The 18,633-nt window shown below is 43.8% G+C and overlaps 1 protein-coding gene across 1 annotated transcript in view; it reads left to right on the top strand.

The window, feature by feature from the left end:
- Nucleotides 1-18,633, top strand: part of LOC306764582 (whirlin-like) — a gene marked incomplete at its 3' end in the record, with an annotated part of 443,341 nt that overhangs the window by 46,729 nt on the left and 377,979 nt on the right. Inside the window, exon 2 of the mRNA XM_079251756.1 lies at nucleotides 17,429-17,605. Coding sequence (XP_079107882.1) covers nucleotides 17,429-17,605 — 177 coding nt within the window. The remainder of the gene's footprint in view (nucleotides 1-17,428; nucleotides 17,606-18,633) is intronic.

Here is an 18,633-nt window from a genome sequence, read left to right as displayed (position 1 = left end):
TCCAGCCAGGCCCAGTTAGCTTTCATCTGTTGTCTGAAATCTGATTCATGCCTTATGTTTTCAGTCACCTCAGTCTGTGTGAGCATGTCACATTTTATCCCACTTTTATCCGCGAAGTGCGACAAGTCACAATCTGCAGCACAGCAGGAGGGACGCAGTGACGTGAACAATGGAAAACATCTTCAGCATCCATAGTCACACACTGGCATGGGTAGCATCCAAGCTTTCACGGGGAAAGAAAATGTGGACCATACGTTCATTTCCATGAGGAGAAGAAATGAGAAGAGCAGAGATGTTTGCATAAGCAAGGCGGAGTGAAAGGAATTGGAACAGCCCCAGTATTTAGTGACCAGCACTGATGTCTGCGCTGGCCTTTTGTCCAGCACATTACTTCTCCTGCAGCATAAAAATATATTCATTAAGCTTCATCATAGAAACAAATCTCCCATTTTCTCCCTATCCACCCACCCATCCTGCCCTACGTTCAACCCACTGAGAGCTCCTCTCCCTCCCACTCCAACCCAGATGCAGCACTGTGGGGAAGCATTTCTGGCCTACATGGCGTTTGATTGCCCCGAGCCTCCTCCAGCTCTGGCTCGGATCTCTGCCCCTCTTCAGCTGTGGAGGACCATGAGCCTGCAGAAGCATCAAGCCCAGAATAGAAAGCAGCTACTTCTGTTTTAGCCTCTAACTCATTGTTGAAACTTGGAGCTGAATGAAATGAATAAAACCGCCTGTGGAAACATCCTTTGTCCTCCACCATTTTCTGCCCGTCGTTAGTGCAGCTCCAGTTGCTGACTACCATTATGCTGCCTCATCTGGGTCACCTCATCACTGGGCTGTTTACTGGCTCCGTTACCGGCTGGTTTTAACACTTAGTATGAATTGTCAGAAGTAAGGAATTTTTCCTTTAACCTGAAAGGTAGGAGATCCTGGAAAAAAGGGTTTGAGCCAGCTACATTTTGAAAAAATGCACGATGTAAAAGTCCAAAGCCCTTTCTTCAGACGTCCCAGCTGTGTTTAATGGACTTATTGTCCGGTTGGTTAGAATGGGCCAGTTAAAATGATTGCATGGTTTCTCAGTCCTGTCTGTTCCACAGATTACATGTGTTTTACATTATACTACATTTTAATCCATTGCCTGCAGTCGGGGTGTGATGGGCATTTTAAGCAATATGGTAAAAAACATCTCGAACCTGCCTTTAAAACTCAACGATTTCTTTTGTTATTGTTGGTCTGACTCTTCTTCTGGTATTGTGAAACTTCATTTGGAAGTTTCCAGTCAACATGCAGACGTGATGTTTTCAGCCTGGGCTGGTAGACTCAGCCGAAAAGGATGCTAAATTCATGGATCAAAAAGTATACAGCATCCAAACCCACCAGATAGAGGAAAAAGACTTGAATCCTCTTTTGTTCTTCCCCCTCTGTCGTTTGCGAGGATGAATCCAACCTCAGTTAGTTTGAAGCGCTTCACTGCAGCCACCTCCACCTGTACACTAGATAAAGACGTGGTCACTGCAGTTAGGAGCAACATGTTTACAGTGATAATGTATGCATTGTGGGATAGGACTTACGTACACAGTTACATCCCAGTTCTGACTCAGATGGCAACCTGTAGGCCTGCTTCCTCCTCACATTATCACTGCGTCCGGTGTTGACAAGCCTTCAGTATTTCTAGTTGTTTTCTGTTATTATTATTATTTGTACTTGCTGTAATGTTGTGGCATTATTTTCATGGACCACCTGTTTCCGTTTCCTGTTCAGGAAACTCCTCCTGTTTCTACTAAAGCTCCTCCTGTTTCTACTGAAGCTCCTCCTGTTTCTACTAAAGCTCCTCCTGTTTCTACTGAAGCTCCTCCTGTTTCTACTAAAGCTCCTCCTGTTTCTACTGAAGCTCCTCCTGTTTCTACTAAAGCTCCTCCTGTTTCTACTGAAGCTCCTCCTGTTTCTACTAAAGCTCCTCCTGTTTCTACTGAAGCTCCTCCTGTTTCTACTAAAGCTCCTCCTGTTTCTGCTGAAGCTCCTCCTGTTTCTACTGAAGCTCCTCCTGTTTCTACTGAAGCTCCTCCTGTTTCTACTAAAGCTCCTCCTGTTTCTACTGAAGCTCCTCCTGTTTCTACTAAAACTCCTCCTGTTTCTACTGAAGCTCCTCCTGTTTCTACTGAAGCTCCTCCTGTTTCTACTGATGCTCCTCCTGTTTCTACTGAAGCTCCTCCTGTTTCTACTGAAGCTCCTCCTGTTTCTACTGAAGCTCCTCCTGTTTGTCCTGAAGCTCCTCCTGTTTCTACTGAAGCTCCTCCTGTTTCTCCTGAAGCTCCTCCTGTTTCTACTGAAGCTCCTCCTGTTTCTACTGAAGCTCCTCCTGTTTCTACTGAAGCTCCTCCTGTTTCTACTGAAGCTCCTCCTGTTTCTACTGAAGCTCCTCCTGTTTCTCCTGAAGCTCCTCCTGTTTCTACTGAAGCTCCTCCTGTTATTCCTGAAGCTCCTCCCGTTTCTACTGAAGCTCCTCCTGTTTCTACTGAAGCTCCTCCTGTTTCTGCTGAAGCTCCTCCTGTTTTTCCTGAAGCTCCTCCCGTTTCTACTGAAACTCCTCCCGTTTCTACTGAAGCTGCTCCTGTTTCTGCTGAAGCTCCTCCTGTTTCTGCTGAAGCTCCTCCTGTTTCTATTGAAGCTCCTCCTGTTTCTACTGAAGCTCCTCCCGTTTCTGCTGAAGCTCCTCCTGTTTCTGCTGAAGCTCCTCCTGTTTCTACTGAAACTCCTCCTGTTTCTACTGAAGCTCCTCCTGTTTCTACTGAAGCTCCTCCTGTTTCTCCTGAAGCTCCTCCTGTTTCTACTGAAGCTCCTCCTGTTTCTCCTGAAGCTCCTCCTGTTTCTACTGAAGCTCCTCCTGTTTCTACTGAAGCTCTTCCTGTTTCTACTGAAGCTCCTCCTGTTTCTGCTGAAGCTCCTGATATTTCTACTGAAGCTCCTCCTGTTTCTCCTGAAGCTCCTCCTGTTTCTGCTGAAGCTCCTCCTGTTTCTACTGAAGCTCCTCCTGTTTCTACTGATGCTCCTCCTGTTTCTCCTGAAGCTCCTCCTGTTTCTCCTGAAGCTCCTCCTGTTTCTCCTGAAGCTCCTCCTGTTTCTACTGAAGCTCCTCCTGTTTCTCCTGAAGCTCCTCCTGTTTCTGCTGAAGCTCCTCCTGTTTTTCCTGAAGCTCCTCCCGTTTCTACTGAAACTCCTCCCGTTTCTACTGAAGCTCCTCCTGTTTCTACTGAAGCTCCTCCTGTTTCTGCTGAAGCTCCTCCTGTTTTTCCTGAAGCTCCTCCCGTTTCTACTGAAACTCCTCCCGTTTCTACTGAAGCTCCTCCTGTTTCTGCTGAAGCTCCTCCTGTTTCTTCTGAAGCTCCTCCTGTTTCTACTGAAGCTCCTCCCGTTTCTGCTGAAGCTCCTCCTGTTTCTGCTGAAGCTCCTCCTGTTTCTACTGAAACTCCTGCTTTTTCTACTGAAGCTCCTCCTGTTTCTACTGAAGCTCCTCCCGTTTCTACTGACGCTCCTACTAAAGCTCCTCCCGTTCTGCTACTAAAGTTCCTCCTTTTTTTCCTGAAGCTCCTCCTGTTTCTGCTGAAGCTCCTCCTGTTTCTACTGAAGCTCCTCCTGTTTCTACTGATGCTCCTCCTGTTTCTCCTGAAACTCCTCCTGTTTCTCCTGAAACTCCTCCTGTTTCTGCTGAAGCTCCTCCTGTTTCTCCTGAAGCTCCTCCTGTTTCTACTGAAACTCCTCCCGTTTCTACTGAAGCTCCTCCCGTTTCTGCTGACGCTCCTCCCGTTTCTACTGAAGCTCCTCCTGTTTCTACTGAAGCTCCTCCTGTTTCTACTAAAGCTCCTGATGTTTCTACTGATGCTCCTCCTGTTTCTACTAAAGCTCCTCCTGTTTCTACTGAAACTCCTCCTGTTTCTACTGAAGCTCTTCCTGTTTCTGCTGAAGCTCCTCCTGTTTCTACTGAAGCTCTTCCTGTTTCTACTGAAGCTCCTCCTGTTTCTACTGATGCTCCTCCTGTTTCTCCTGAAGCTCCTCCTGTTTCTGCTGAAGCTCCTCCTGTTTCTACTGAAGCTCCTCCTGTTTCTACTGAAGCTCCTCCTGTTTCTACTGAAGCTCCTGATGTTTCTACTGAAGCTCCTCCTGTTTCTACTAAAGCTCCTGATGTTTCTACTGAAGCTCCTCCTGTTTCTACTGAAGCTCCTCCTGTTTCTGCTGAAGCTCCTCCTGTTTCTACTAAAGTTCCTCCTGTTTCTGCTGAAGCTCCTCCTGTTTCTACTAAAGCTCCTCCTGTTTCTACTGAAGCTCCTCCTGTTTCTACTGAAGCTCCTCCTGTTTCTACTAAAGCTCCTGATGTTTCTACTGATGCTCCTCCTGTTTCTACTAAAGCTCCTCCTGTTTCTACTGAAACTCCTCCTGTTTCTACTGAAGCTCTTCCTGTTTCTGCTGAAGCTCCTCCTGTTTCTACTGAAGCTCTTCCTGTTTCTACTGAAGCTCCTCCTGTTTCTACTAAAGCTCCTGATGTTTCTACTGAAGCTCCTCCTGTTTCTCCTGAAGCTCCTCCTGTTTCTGCTGAAGCTCCTCCCGTTTCTACTGAAGCTCCTCCTGTTTCTACTGAAGCTCCTCCTGTTTCTACTGAAACTCCTCCCGTTTCTGCTGAAGCTCCTGATGTTTCTACTGATGCTCCTCCTGTTTCTGCTGAAGCTCCTGATGTTTCTACTGAAGCTCCTCCTGTTTCTCCTGAAGCCCCTCCTGTTTCTACTGAAGCTCCTCCTGTTATTCCTGAAGCTCCTCCCGTTTCTACTGAAACTCCTCCCGTTTCTACTGAAGCTCCTCCTGTTTCTATTGAAGCTCCTCCTGTTTCTACTGAAGCTCCTCCTGTTTCTACTGAAGCTCCTCCTGTTTCTCCTGAAGCTCCTCCTGTTTCTACTGAAGCTCCTCCTGTTTCTCCTGAAGCTCCTCCTGTTTCTACCTAAGCTCCTCCTGTTTCTACTGAAGCTCCTCCTGTTTCTACTAAAGCTCCTCCTGTTTCTGCTGAAGCTCCTCCTGTTTCTACTGAAGCTCCTCCTGTTTCTACTGAAGCTCCTCCTGTTTCTACTGAAGCTCCTCCTGTTTCTCCTGAAGCTCCTCCTGTTTCTACTGAAGCTCCTCCTGTTTCTACTGAAGCTCCTCCTGTTTCTACTGAAACTCCTCCTGTTTCTGCTGAAACTCCTGATGTTTCTACTGAAGCTCCTCCTGTTTCTCCTGAAGCTCCTCCTGTTTCTACTGAAGCTCCTCCTGTTTCTCCTGAAGCCCCTCCTGTTTCTACTGAAGCTCTTCCTGTTTCTACTGAAACTCCTCCTGTTTCTACTGAAACTCCTCCTGTTTCTACTGAAGCTCCTCCTGTTTCTCCTGAAGCTCCTCCTGTTTCTACTGAAGCTCCTCCTGTTTCTCCTGAAGCTCCTCCCGTTTCTGCTGAAGCTCCTCCTGTTTCTCCTGAAGCTCCTCCTGTTTCTACTGAAGCTCCTCCTGTTTCTCCTGAAGCTCCTCCTGTTTCTCCTGAAGCTCCTCCTGTTTCTGCTGAAGCTCCTCCTGTTTTTCCTGAAGCTCCTCCCGTTTCTACTGAAACTCCTCCCGTTTCTACTGAAGCTCCTCCTGTTTCTACTGAAGCTCCTCCTGTTTCTGCTGAAGCTCCTCCTGTTTTTCCTGAAGCTCCTCCCGTTTCTACTGAAACTCCTCCCGTTTCTACTGAAGCTCCTCCTGTTTCTGCTGAAGCTCCTCCTGTTTCTTCTGAAGCTCCTCCTGTTTCTACTGAAGCTCCTCCCGTTTCTGCTGAAGCTCCTCCTGTTTCTGCTGAAGCTCCTCCTGTTTCTGCTGAAGCTCCTCCTGTTTCTACTGAAACTCCTGCTTTTTCTACTGAAGCTCCTCCTGTTTCTACTGAAGCTCCTCCCGTTTCTACTGACGCTCCTACTAAAGCTCCTCCCGTTCTGCTACTAAAGTTCCTCCTTTTTTTCCTGAAGCTCCTCCTGTTTCTGCTGAAGCTCCTCCTGTTTCTACTGAAGCTCCTCCTGTTTCTACTGATGCTCCTCCTTTTTCTCCTGAAGCTCCTCCTGTTTCTCCTGAAACTCCTCCTGTTTCTGCTGAAGCTCCTCCTGTTTCTCCTGAAGCTCCTCCTGTTTCTACTGAAACTCCTCCCGTTTCTACTGAAGCTCCTCCCGTTTCTGCTGACGCTCCTCCCGTTTCTACTGAAGCTCCTCCTGTTTCTACTGAAGCTCCTCCTGTTTCTACTGAAGCTCCTCCTGTTTCTACCGAAACTCCTCCCGTTTCTGCTGAAGCTCCTCCCCTTTCTGCTGACGCTCCTCCTGTTTCTACTGAAGCTCCTCCTGTTTCTCCTGAAGCTCCTCCTGTTTCTACTGAAGCTCCTCCTGTTTCTGCTGACGCTCCTCCCGTTTCTACTGATGCTCCTCCTGTTTCTCCTGAAGCTCCTCCTGTTTCTGCTGAAGCTCCTCCTGTTTCTACTGAAGCTCCTCCTGTTTCTACTGAAGCTCCTCCTGTTTCTACTGAAGCTCCTCCTGTTTCTACTGAAGCTTCTGATGTTTCTACTGAAGCTCCTCCTGTTTCTACTAAAGCTCCTGATGTTTCTACTGAAGCTCCTCCTGTTTCTACTGAAGCTCCTCCTGTTTCTGCTGAAGCTCCTCCTGTTTCTACTAAAGCTCCTCCTGTTTCTGCTGAAGCTCCTCCTGTTTCTACTAAAGCTCCTCCTGTTTCTACTAAAGCTCCTCCTGTTTCTACTGAAGCTCCTCCTGTTTCTACTGAAGCTCCTCCTGTTTCTACTAAAGCTCCTGATGTTTCTACTGATGCTCCTCCTGTTTCTACTAAAGCTCCTCCTGTTTCTACTGAAACTCCTCCTGTTTCTACTGAAGCTCTTCCTGTTTCTGCTGAAGCTCCTCCTGTTTCTACTGAAGCTCCTCCCGTTTCTACTGAAGCTCCTCCCGTTTCTGCTGACGCTCCTCCTGTTTCTACTGAAACTCCTCCCGTTTCTGCTGAAGCTCCTCCCGTTTCTGGTGACGCTCCTCCTGTTTCTACTGAAGCTCCTCCTGTTTCTACTGAAGCTCCTCCTGTTTCTACTGAAACTCCTCCTGTTTCTGCTGAAGCTCCTCCCGTTTCTGCTGACACTCCTGCTGTTTCTACTAAAGCTCCTCCCGTTTCTGCTGACGCTCCTCCTGTTTCTACTGAAGCTCCTCCTGTTTCTACTGAAGCTCCTCCCGTTTCTGCTGACGCTCCTCCGGTTTCTACTGAAGCTCCTCCTGTTTCTACTGAAGCTCCTCCCGTTTCTGCTGACGCTCCTGCTGTTTCTACTGAAGCTCCTCCCGTTTCTGCTGAAGCTCCTGCTGTTTCTACTAAAGCTCCTCCCGTTTCTGCTGACGCTCCTCCGGTTTCTACTGAAGCTCCTCCTGTTTCTACTGAAGCTCCTCCCGTTTCTGCTGACGCTCCTGCTGTTTCTACTGAAGCTCCTCCCGTTTCTGCTGACGCTCCTGCTGTTTCTACTAAAGCTCCTCCCGTTCTGCTACTGAAGCTCCTCCCGTTTCTGCTGACGCTCCTGCTGTTTCTACTGAAGCTCCTCCCGTTTCTGCTGACGCTCCTGCTGGAGCTCTTGCTGCTGACTGTAAAACTGTGGCACGTGTTTGCCCATGTGATGAGATAAGATTTTATCGGTGGAAGACGTGCCCAGCCAGAGATTTGTGCGTACTGCTTTGTTTTACACCTGCAGTTTAGACAGAAAGTAGGAGTTGTGTTTGCAGTTTAGTGGAACTGGTTCAGCGGGCTGCTGCATCACGTCCATGTTTGTAGGTACCAGTATCTGAGTTCACTAGTTGAGAAGAACTAAACCAAGCAGCTCTCTCTCATCTCTTGGTGATACCCCGTTGAATGCTCAGTATTGTTGAAGTTGTATGAATTTAATCATCTGTCTATTGAATATCTCCCGCTCTTTTCGCCTTTGCGCTTCGGTCTGCTGTAGCCGCCTCGCCTTCGCTGCACGTGTTCTCACATCATGAGGTTAAGGTTAGGACAGAATTAGCAACGCCGTCATGCAGACTATCAGTAGCTGTTTTAGCTAAATGAAAGCGCCATTTGTACGTGTTGACAAACAATAACTGCGATTTGTGGATGTTTCCATCAAAGTGCATCAGCCTCAAACATCTGGTTCCTCTTGCGAGATCTTCTGAAACTTCTGCGAGGCGGTATTTGGAGGTTTTCTATTCACTGCAGAGAATTTGCTACAGCTCTTCAAAGCTGTAGCAATAATCCCTCATTTCTTTTTTCTAAAACTCAGAAATTCTGTTTGTTCCACATCGCGATGTTTACTGGAAGTGAACTGGTCATGACCCCCACGTCACGTCCGGGGACAGTTTCAGTCAAGCCTTATCAGACAGACCGGTGGACCTGACTCCACAACGCTTCCACAGAGTCCAGATGAGTTCATCCATGACTGCACAGTGTGCAGGTGTTGTTGCTGAAGCTCCAGCCCAGATCATCATCCCCCCACCGCCGTGCTGCTGGTTCGCCGTTTGTGTTCGGCTTTGTGTGCATTCTGACCAAACTGCTCCACTTTGCTCTGGTTGGTCCAAAGAGACATCAGTCTTTTTCTAAGTGCACTGTCATCATGAAGTTTAGCATTTGACATGCGAGCTGAGGCCTGGAGAGTGTGAGATGTAGATGTTGGGTTGACGTTGGACTAAACTGGGCTGGGACGTCCACTCCTGGAAGACTGACGGCTATCTGGAATGTTTTCCACTTGGGAATCATCGTCCTGTCTGTAGAATACAATACAACTTTATTTATAAAGCACTTTAAAAACGTTGACCAAAGTGCCACATTGTGGGGGGTTAAAAAAACAAAAAAAAAAAACCCAGAGTAAATAACATACATTAGGACAACTTTTACAAAAAAAATACAGGCATCTAAAATCAATCAAAAAATAAGAGCAATCAAATTAAAACAATCAAAATAAAATCAGATGTAAAAGTCAACTTATTGTGCCGAACGCGAACTTAAACAGATAAAGATTTAACAGCAGATGTAGTGGAGGCCTAACGTGTTAAAGGAAGCTCATTCCACAGTTTATTTATTTATTTTTATTTTTTTTAAATGCTTTATTTAAACTCACAATATATTTTACAATTCACAGTAGATGACATTGCAACAATTTACAAAGTACTCAATTGAGGAAAACAAAAAAAGCCATTGTTTGAAATTAAGACATTTTTTAAATTTTTAAAACAATAGAAATAAAAGAAACAACATTTTGTTTAGGGGGTATTTTAATAAAGTGTTTAAGCGTGTTCAAAGACAGGATTCAAACTTAAAAGACGAGAGACTCCGACATTGTTTTGTATAATTCAAGTATTGACTGGTTTTCCTTTGCTAATACTGTCAGGGATGTTATGTAGTTTTTCATTTCAATTTTAAAGCAGCTTATGTTGGGTTTACTGTTATTCCACTTATTTTTATGTATATAATAATTTCCCATAACAAAAATAATATTTATCATTTTAGATGTTCTTTTTGGCAGACCTTCCATATAGATCATCACTTGCTGTGTGTTAAACCAAAAATGACTGATCTCAATGTTTAACCACCTGTAAACATCTTTCCAAAACAATGTTGTGATTGAGCAGGAAAAGAAAAGGTGTTCAATTGTTTCATTTTTTGTCATAGAAAAAACACATGGATTAACTTCAAAATTGAACCGTCTTCTTATGATTTCAGCAGCAGGATAAATATTATTTATCAATTTGAATTGAACTTCTTTTACCTTAGGAGAAATTGGCCATTTCACATAGGTACAATAGGTCTTTTTTTAAAAATGACTTCATTTTCTATTATCTTTATTTTTGTTGGCTTATTGATATTGTGGAACAGCTTTTCTTTTAACATCGTCCCAAATAATTTATTGTTACATATTTTTTCATCAATTTTCAGTTCACCGATTTTTAAATCAGGTAATTTGATAGAAACATTTGAACTTGTAAGTATATTTTTAATCATATGTTTTAGGGCAAGTGGAATGGCTTTACTTATTTGATTAAATTCTCTATACGAGCATTCTGAATGAAATTTTTCTGCAAATGAATTAAATTCCAACAAATTGCCGTTTTCATCCATCAAATCTGTAACATATAAAACCTCTTTATCATACCGATTTTGTTTGAATAAAGTCTTCCTATTGATTAATAAGTTCTATTATTCCACAAAGTGGAGCTGTGTGGCGTGAAGTTGTGGACGAACACCATTTTCCAGTAGAGCAGAATTTGTTTGTGGAAATCAGCTAGTTTGATTGGTAATTTAGTTATTTCAAAGTCACATTTTAACAAAAATTCTAATCCTCTGACTTTTTGGAAAAGATATTTAGGTATGTGAAACCACATGGAATTTGGCTGTTTCAAATAAGCCTTTATCCAATTCATCTTTAGTACACCTACCATGCTTTCAAAGTCTGCTGTTTTTAACCCACCGGGTTTATAGTCTTTAACTATTATTGACTTTTTAAGGTAATGTGTCTTATTTTTCCAAATGAAATGAAAGATGATTGAATTTACTTTTTTTTATCATTTGTGGGGGAACATAAAGAGATTGGCAGGGATATATTAATTTAGATAAACCTTCTGCTTTAGTTAATAAAATTCTGCCAAGAATGGAGAGATCTCTCATAAGCCAAAGGTTGAGAGATTTTTTCATACTATCTATTTTCCCTTCAATGTTTAGTTGTTCTCTCACCTTTCTATCTTTAGACATGATTAAACCTAAGTATTTTACTTCGGACTTGACAGGGATGGAGCTTATGTTAGTCTCGGCACATGTATGTAGAGCTAGTATTTCACATTTTTTTAAGCTAATGCAAAGACCTGAAGCTTTAGTAAAGACTGATATTACATCTATGGCTTTTTCAATTAAGGATTTATCTTTTAGAAAAATGACCGTGTCATCTGCAAATTGACTTATTCGGTATTCATAATTGAAGATGGTAATTCCTTTAATTTGAGGGTGACTTACAATTAGATATGCTAGCATTTGAGTGCATAAAATAAATAATTTGGGCGAAATAGGACATCCTTGTCTAATACCTCTTGAGATCTTAAATTTAGGTAACATTCCAGAATTTAGGGAGATGGAACGGTAAATATCATTATAAAACATCTTCATAATCTTGCAAACCCTTCTCCAAAACCACATTTTTTGAGCACGGTAAACATAAAATCATGTTCTGCAGTATCAAAAGCCTTGAAAAAATCTATGAACAACACAAGACTCTCTGATTGAATGTATGATTGGTAATCAATCATGTCTAGAATCAGTCGAATATGGTTGTGAATATATCTTCCTTTGATAAAAGCTGACTGATATTCTTGTATAAGTTTTCCAGTTACATGTTTTAGACGATTTGCATAAACTAAAGCAAGCAGTTTGTAATCGTTGCATAATAAGGTTATTGGTCTCCAGTTGTCAATCATCAACAGATCCTTTTGTGGTTTTGGTAATAAGGTTATTAAACCTGTTTTCATTGTAGGGGATAAACTTCCTGTCTTAATACATTCTAAAAAAGCATTATATAATAATTTCTTCATTTCTTCCCAAAAATGTTTCTAGAATGTTAAACCATCAATTCCTGGTGATTTACTGTTTTTCATTTGTTTTAAAGCAGTTTCTATCTCTAATATATTTAAATCTTCGTCAAGTAAATGTTTGTCTTCTACATCCAGTTTTTTTATTTCTTCATCAATCTTATTAAAAAAATAGTCACTGTCTGATTGATCAAATTTGGATTTATGTAGGTTACTATAGAAGAGATAAATTTCGTCTTGAATTGATTTCTGATCTTCAATTATATTCTCTTTTATCCTAAGCTTAATAATTCTTTTCTTATTTTGTTTTTGTTTTTCAAGTCCAAAGAAATACGTTGAACTTTTTTCACCTTTTTCAGTCCATGTAGCTCTTGACCGAACATAAGCTCCATTTGCCTTTGTTGTGTAAATGTCATCTAGCTGGGATTGTAACAACTTTAATTCAGTCATGTTTTCTACAGATAGTTGTGTATTATTTGTTAATGTATTGATTTGGTCAATTAAGTCCCTTTGCTTTTGTGTTGGTATGCGTGATCATTTTTTGCCTGTGTCCACTGCTATTTGTTTTGTTCTAAACTTAAACCATTCCCATTTACTTATACCATTCATGTCTAGTTTTTCAACTTCCAAGGTAAGAGACTTTACCTGGTTACAAAACTTTACATTTTGTAAAAGATCATTATTGAATTTCCAGGTGTTTTGAGAATTTTGTTGTTGTTTGGATGTTAATAAGTTTAAAGTGATCATGCAGTGGTCTGTGAGCGGAGAGGCTGATATTTTACAATCTGAAATATCCTTACATAACTCACGTGAGATCAGCCAGTAATCTAATCTTGAACATTGGCCGTTTCCTGCAGAGTTATACCAAGAATACTGGATTGATGTTGGGTTCAATGTTCTCCAATAATCAACTATATGTGTTGTTGCACATAAAGACATTGTTGTGTCACTATTCCTATGAGGTAATCGGTCTAGCCATGAGTCTGGGGCTATATTATGATCTCCTCCCACTATTACCTTGTCTGAGTTATATTTTATTTTCCAGTTATTTATGAGTTGGGTTAATTTTGCATAGAATTTCACATTTATTGTTTGGTTATTAAAGCCATAAATGCATATCAAAAGATATCATTTATCTCCACTAACACCATTAACCAATGACCTTCGCTGTCTTTTTTGTGATCAATTATGTTACCTGGGAATGTATTAAATAATATCATAACTCCTGCTGATTTTGATGTTCCATGTGCAAAGAAGATGTTATCCCCCCATTGAATTTTCCAGAATTTTTCATCAGTCATTAGAGAGTGAGTCTCTTGTAAAAAGACGCATTGTGATTTTTGATCCTTACAAAACAAAAAAATGGCTTTACGCTTTGTATTGTTTTTCAAACCCCTAACATTTAATAACATAAAAGAAATAATGACTGTTCTGAAACTCTTTTTTTTTTCTCTCTCTTCTTTTTCTCTAAGCAGGAATGAACACGTTGTCCTTAATAGTATCTTATCAATATATGAGAAAACAACAACTTGAAAAAAACATTTTCCAACTCCCCTTTCGTAAGTAAATCAAAAAGATTGTCACTGGTTTCACGAGAGCTGAGCGATTCGCGGCCGAGTGTGAAGCGGCTGGGATGAGAATCAGCACCTTCAAATCTGAGACCATGGTCCTCAGCCGGAATAGGGTGGATTGCCCTCTCCGGGTCGGGGGTCAGGTCCTGCCTCAAGTGGAGGAGTTTAAATATCTCGGGGTCTTGTTCACAAGTGAGGGAAGGATGGAGCGTGAGATGGACAGACGGATCGGTGCGGCGTCTGCAGTAATGCGGACTCTGCGCCGGTCTGTCGTGGTGAAGAAGGAGCTGAGCCAGAAGGCGAAGCTCTCGATTTACCAGTCGATCTACGTTCCTACCCTCACCTATGGTCATGAGCTGTGGGTCGTGACCGAAAGAAGGAGATCTCGTATACAGGCGGCTGAAATGAGTTTCCTCCGCAGGGTGGCCGGGCTCTCCCTTAGAGATAGGGTGAGGAGCTCGGTCATCCAGGAGGAGATCAGAGTAGAGCCGCTGCTCCTCCGCATCGAGAGGAACCAGTTGAGGTGGCTCGGGCATCTGGTCAGGATGCCTCCTGGACCTCCCTGGTGAGGTGTTCCAGGCACGTCCCTCTGGGAGGAGACTCCGGGGAAGACCCAGGACACGCTGGAGGGATTATATCTTTCGGCTGGCCTGGGAACGCCTCGGGATCCCCCCGCAGAGTTGGCAAATGTGGCTGGGGAGAGGGAAGTCTGGGCTTCCCTGCGTAGGCTGCTGCCCCCGCGACCCGACCCCGGATATGTGGCAGAAGATGGATGGATGGATGGATGGATGGTCACTGGTTTCACATTAACACTATGTGCTTACTCAAAGAAAAAACAACAACTATAAAATGTTATGTAAACATATTATTTTCATTCTGAGTAGCTGCAGGGGCCTTAGCATTTGCTTACAGTATTAGCAGTAGTTAGGGGTCGACTGCGTCCGTCTATTAGTGCATAACCTTCTCTTAGGGAGGCCTTCTTTCCATTTCTTCTGGCTTCTTGCACCTTGGGCCACAGTTTAGCACGAGCCTCACGATCTTCCTTCGAGAAGTCCTCCTTAAACTGAATGTTCATCTCTCTGCTCACTCTTGCCTCCTTTGATTTCCTCCATATTTCATCACGAAAGGTTCGCATGGCAAACTGGATGATTCCAGGTCTGGGCGTCATGTTTGTAGCTGCATCGTTCTTCTTCCCCAGGCGGTGCACAGTGTCTACTGACTCGGGAAGTTTCTCCACTGACATCGGGATTACTCTCGTAAGAATACCGATCACAGTCTCTCTTGTCTCCTCTTTGTCTTTTTCAGGAAGTCCCATCAGTCTAAGGTTCCATCTTCTCTTGTATCTGGCTCGCTCCAGACAGGTCTGCTTCAGAAATGCACTTTCTTTCTTAAACAGCAGCATTTCTTCCTTCACTTTGTTTATTTCTTCCTTGTTTTCTCTCACTGCCTGTGTGTTAGCTTCTATTCGGGTTTCAAAGGATTTCAGTCTTTCATCTTGTTCATTAAACCTTTTTATCAGCGTTTGAATTGCATTTAAAATAGTTTCATTTGTGATCTCACCCGGCTGGTTTCTCTCGTCTTGAATCCTTTGTTTTATTTTTTTGGGGTTTGGGCTTGGCAGTGGTGTTGCTATGGAGTGTTTTCTGGGCGATGCCAGGGCGATGTTGTGTTTAATCGAGCATAGCTTTTGAACCATAAAAGATAGAAACATACTTTTTTTCCCCTCTTAATCGGGAGACTCCGGGCTTTCAGACGGTAGTTCCGGCATCACTGTAGCCCTTTCATAGGAGATACAGTGTTGTGTTAAAATAGGTTTCCAATCAGAGCCTTTGTCTTTGGTGCATGACACGTGTTTGTCCAATCAGAGCCGATGATGCTTCAGGAAACGCCTCCAAACAGTGTCAATCACTCTGCATCGTGTCATTAGCAGTCAGATAGCTTCCTTCTGTATTTACAAGGTCGATAAATTATGAAAACAACAGCTTTTATGCACACATACCATGCATAATTGCTCAAACAAACATTTGCATCACTCAAGTAGTTTATTTCAACATAAACGACACGACGGCGTCGTAACAGATGTATAACTTGGTAACAGATACAGTGTGTGCAGCTGACAGTGATTTGGGAAAGCTGCGGTGCTTCAGTCCCCTTCAGTACCTTTAGTCATGCTTCCAAATTATAATACTCTTTATTTCAAGCAAAGGAGCCTCATTTACATAGCAGTTTATATTACAATTCAAAAGAATAAAAACAATACAAGGTATAGGACATTATGGGGCATTATTAGCGTTTAAACAAAAAAAAAAGTCAGGCGAGGTTTATTTCTCTAAAATACCCTTGGTCCCCAGAGGGTTAAACATCGAAACTCAGTAACTGGGAGTAATCACATTCCTGACTTGTGATATGTTAAAATCCTGCATTCACAATGAGAGGAAGTTATGTCAGGATGTAGTACTCACAAACAAGTTCTGCACTACATGCCTACATCTCGGATGTTTGAACTCCTGCACACACCACATCTCCTGCAAAAGACTTCCTTATTTGCTGGAGCGCAGAAGATGTAGGCGACAGACGTCTTGTTTCTTCCTTCTGCATCGTTATGCTACATGCTATATATGTTATATTTTGATGAGAGTAAATAGATGTGGAGACCGCTTCTTCTTTTAGGGAACCAACTTTATTGCAATCAGAACACCTGTGATGGACTGGCCAGCTGTCCAGGATGTAGCCTGGACAGCTGGCCAGTCCATCGCCCAAAAGACTGCTGGGATAGGCTCCAGCTTCCCCGCGACCCCAAATTGGAATAAGCGGTTAGGAAAATGAATGAATGAATCAAAACATCCTGACTGTTTTTTATTCTTGTTTACAACAAGAATAAATGTGTTTACAGCAGAAATAAGCATGTTTACAGTAGGAATAAATGTGTTTACAGCAGGAATAAACTTGTAACTACCCCTAGCAGCTGACCAATCAGATGCAGCCTGTAGGACATGGGGCGGAGCTTCCTCTGTTGGCTTGTTTCTGGCTGATCTGAGAGCATCAATACAACATGAATGAAGGGGTTTGTGGAAAATGATGGATTATTTCTTGTCCTTCTGGACTTGCATTTTAAAATAAATTAGGCTGAAATGTGCATCATGGAGACACTTTAAATAATCCTGTCTTGTCCAGTGTCACAATGATTTTCTAACATAAACTATATATTGACAACTGAATGAATGTCACATCAGGATGTCAACACTGGCTTATATAAATTGTGAATTAGAAGGTGGTTGCCAGGCAACATAATAATAGCCTTTAGATTCCAGTAAATGTTGAGCCCCTGCAGTGGTATGTATTCATCCTACCGTCTTCATCTGTGGAAGTCCCGCTTGGAAAGACAGGGTGGGGGTGGAAAGACAATGTGACTCATGGTGAAGAAAACGATTTTTGGTCCCAGTTGAGAAATGTCTCCTGGTAAAGCAGACATCTTGAAGACAGCTTGAACAGGATTGATGTTAATATTATAAGTTATTTTATAAGTTATATTATAAGTAGCCAACCAGTAGTGGCTTAACTGATCTTATTTTTACAAACTTGTTTTATCCGTCAGGACTTCGTATAAAGGAGAAAAGGAAGTTCGCACTCAGCCTGATGGAGATTACATGCCCTCCAGCAGCACTGGACTGGTCTTAAAGGATGTTCAAACCAGTTTAAAATTCTGTTTTTCATTTTCTGTCACACTCCTGAATGGCAGCAAACCCCCTTCTTCTTTATCTGTGATGTTTGTTTAGTCTTACTGTGAGTTGAATCAAATCAATGATGAAGAAGAAAAGCTCTTCTCCGCCTGTCATCAGCTGCCTGGACACCGTATGATCTCTGACGTTTGTTTCCTTGGTTCAGCGCTCCCTGTTAGATCATTTCTGACAACTGCTCCGGTGTCAACATCCCAGCAGATTGTGTTGTTGACACCGTGTCATTCACATCAACAAACCATGATCAACTTTGGGACTCTCTCCATTTGCTGTTCTGCAAAGTCCAATCAGTGGTTTCAGAGAAGCTGGGGGGTATCCCAGCTATGAGCCGGCAAGAGGCAGAGCCCAACCTGGACAGGCCATGCTTCTATCGCAGCTCATAAAACACCATCATGGCTAATGTGCTGTTTGTTTTCACGAGATCTTATCATAATGATATTAAAGTACATTTGTCGAATGAACCAGATGACCCACTGTCTCTCATCCTGTTCTGATGCAGGTGCTAAAGGGATGCAAGAAACTGACCATGTCAGTGTGTTCCATGGCACACATCCCTGGAGGTTCCATCACCAACCATTTCTACAGCTGGGTGGACCCTGATGGCAGGAGTGTCTCCCCACCACCTGATAGCGAGGAGGTCAACCAGAGAAAAGGGCATGGCCTGGAGGAGAGGACGGTAAGGGCGTCCATCCATCCATCTTCTGCCACTTATCTGGGGTCGGGTCGCGGGGGGGGGTGTCCCCCTAGAAGGCCAGCCGAGAGATATAATCCCTCCAGCGTGTCCTGGGTCTTCCCCGGGGTCTCCTCCCAGAGAGTCGTGCCTGGAACACCTCACCAGGGAGGCGTCCAGGAGGCATCCTGACGATGCCCGAGCCACCTCAACTGGTTCCTCTCGATGCGGAGGAGCAGCGGCTCTACTCTGATCTCCCCCCGGATGACCGAGCTCCTCACCCTATCTCTAAGGGAGAGCCCGGCCACCCTGCGGAGGAAACTGATGACGTGTCCAGCCACTTCACACTTGGCTGCGAATTGCTCAAGCGAGAGCTGGAGATCACGACCAGATGAAGCCAACAGGACCATGTCATCTGCAAAAAGCAGGGACCCAATCCTGAGGCCACCAAGTCGGATCCCCTCAACACCTCGGCTGCGCCTAGAAATTCTGTCCATATAAGTTATGAACAGAATCGGTGATAAAGGGCAGCCTTGGTGGAGTCCAACCCTCACCAGAAACAAATCCGACTTACTACCGGCAATGCGGACCAAGCTCTGACACCTGTCGTACAGGGACCGGACAGCTCGTACAAGGCGGTCCGGTACCCCATACTCCTGGAGTACCCCCCACAGGAGCCCCCGGAGAACACTGTAGACTGGTTGGGCAAACTCCCGTGCTCCTCCAGGACCCCAAACAGGGTATAGAGCTGGTCCACTGCTCTGCAATCAGGACGGACAGCTCTGCCCCCTCTCCACATTTGAGTGTCTAAGTGATGTGACCACAGGTAAGTCCAACTATATCTAGCTGGAACCGCTCAACCTCGCGCACAAGCTCAGGCTCCGTCCCCACCAGAGAGGTGACATTCCACATCCCTAGAGCCAGCTTCTGCAGCCGGGGATCGGACTGCCAGGGTCCCCGCCTCTTACCGCCGCCCAGCTCACTTTGCACCCGACTCGTACTTGTATTTCACGGGCAGGGAAATATTTCCACCT

The sequence above is a fragment of the Telmatherina bonti genome (genome assembly GCF_933228915.1).
Source record: "Telmatherina bonti genome assembly, chromosome: 13".
In the NCBI taxonomy this organism is placed as follows: domain Eukaryota; kingdom Metazoa; phylum Chordata; class Actinopteri; order Atheriniformes; family Telmatherinidae; genus Telmatherina; species Telmatherina bonti.
Note: the sequence above shows the minus strand (reverse complement) of the source record. Positions and strands in the feature narration are given on the sequence as shown.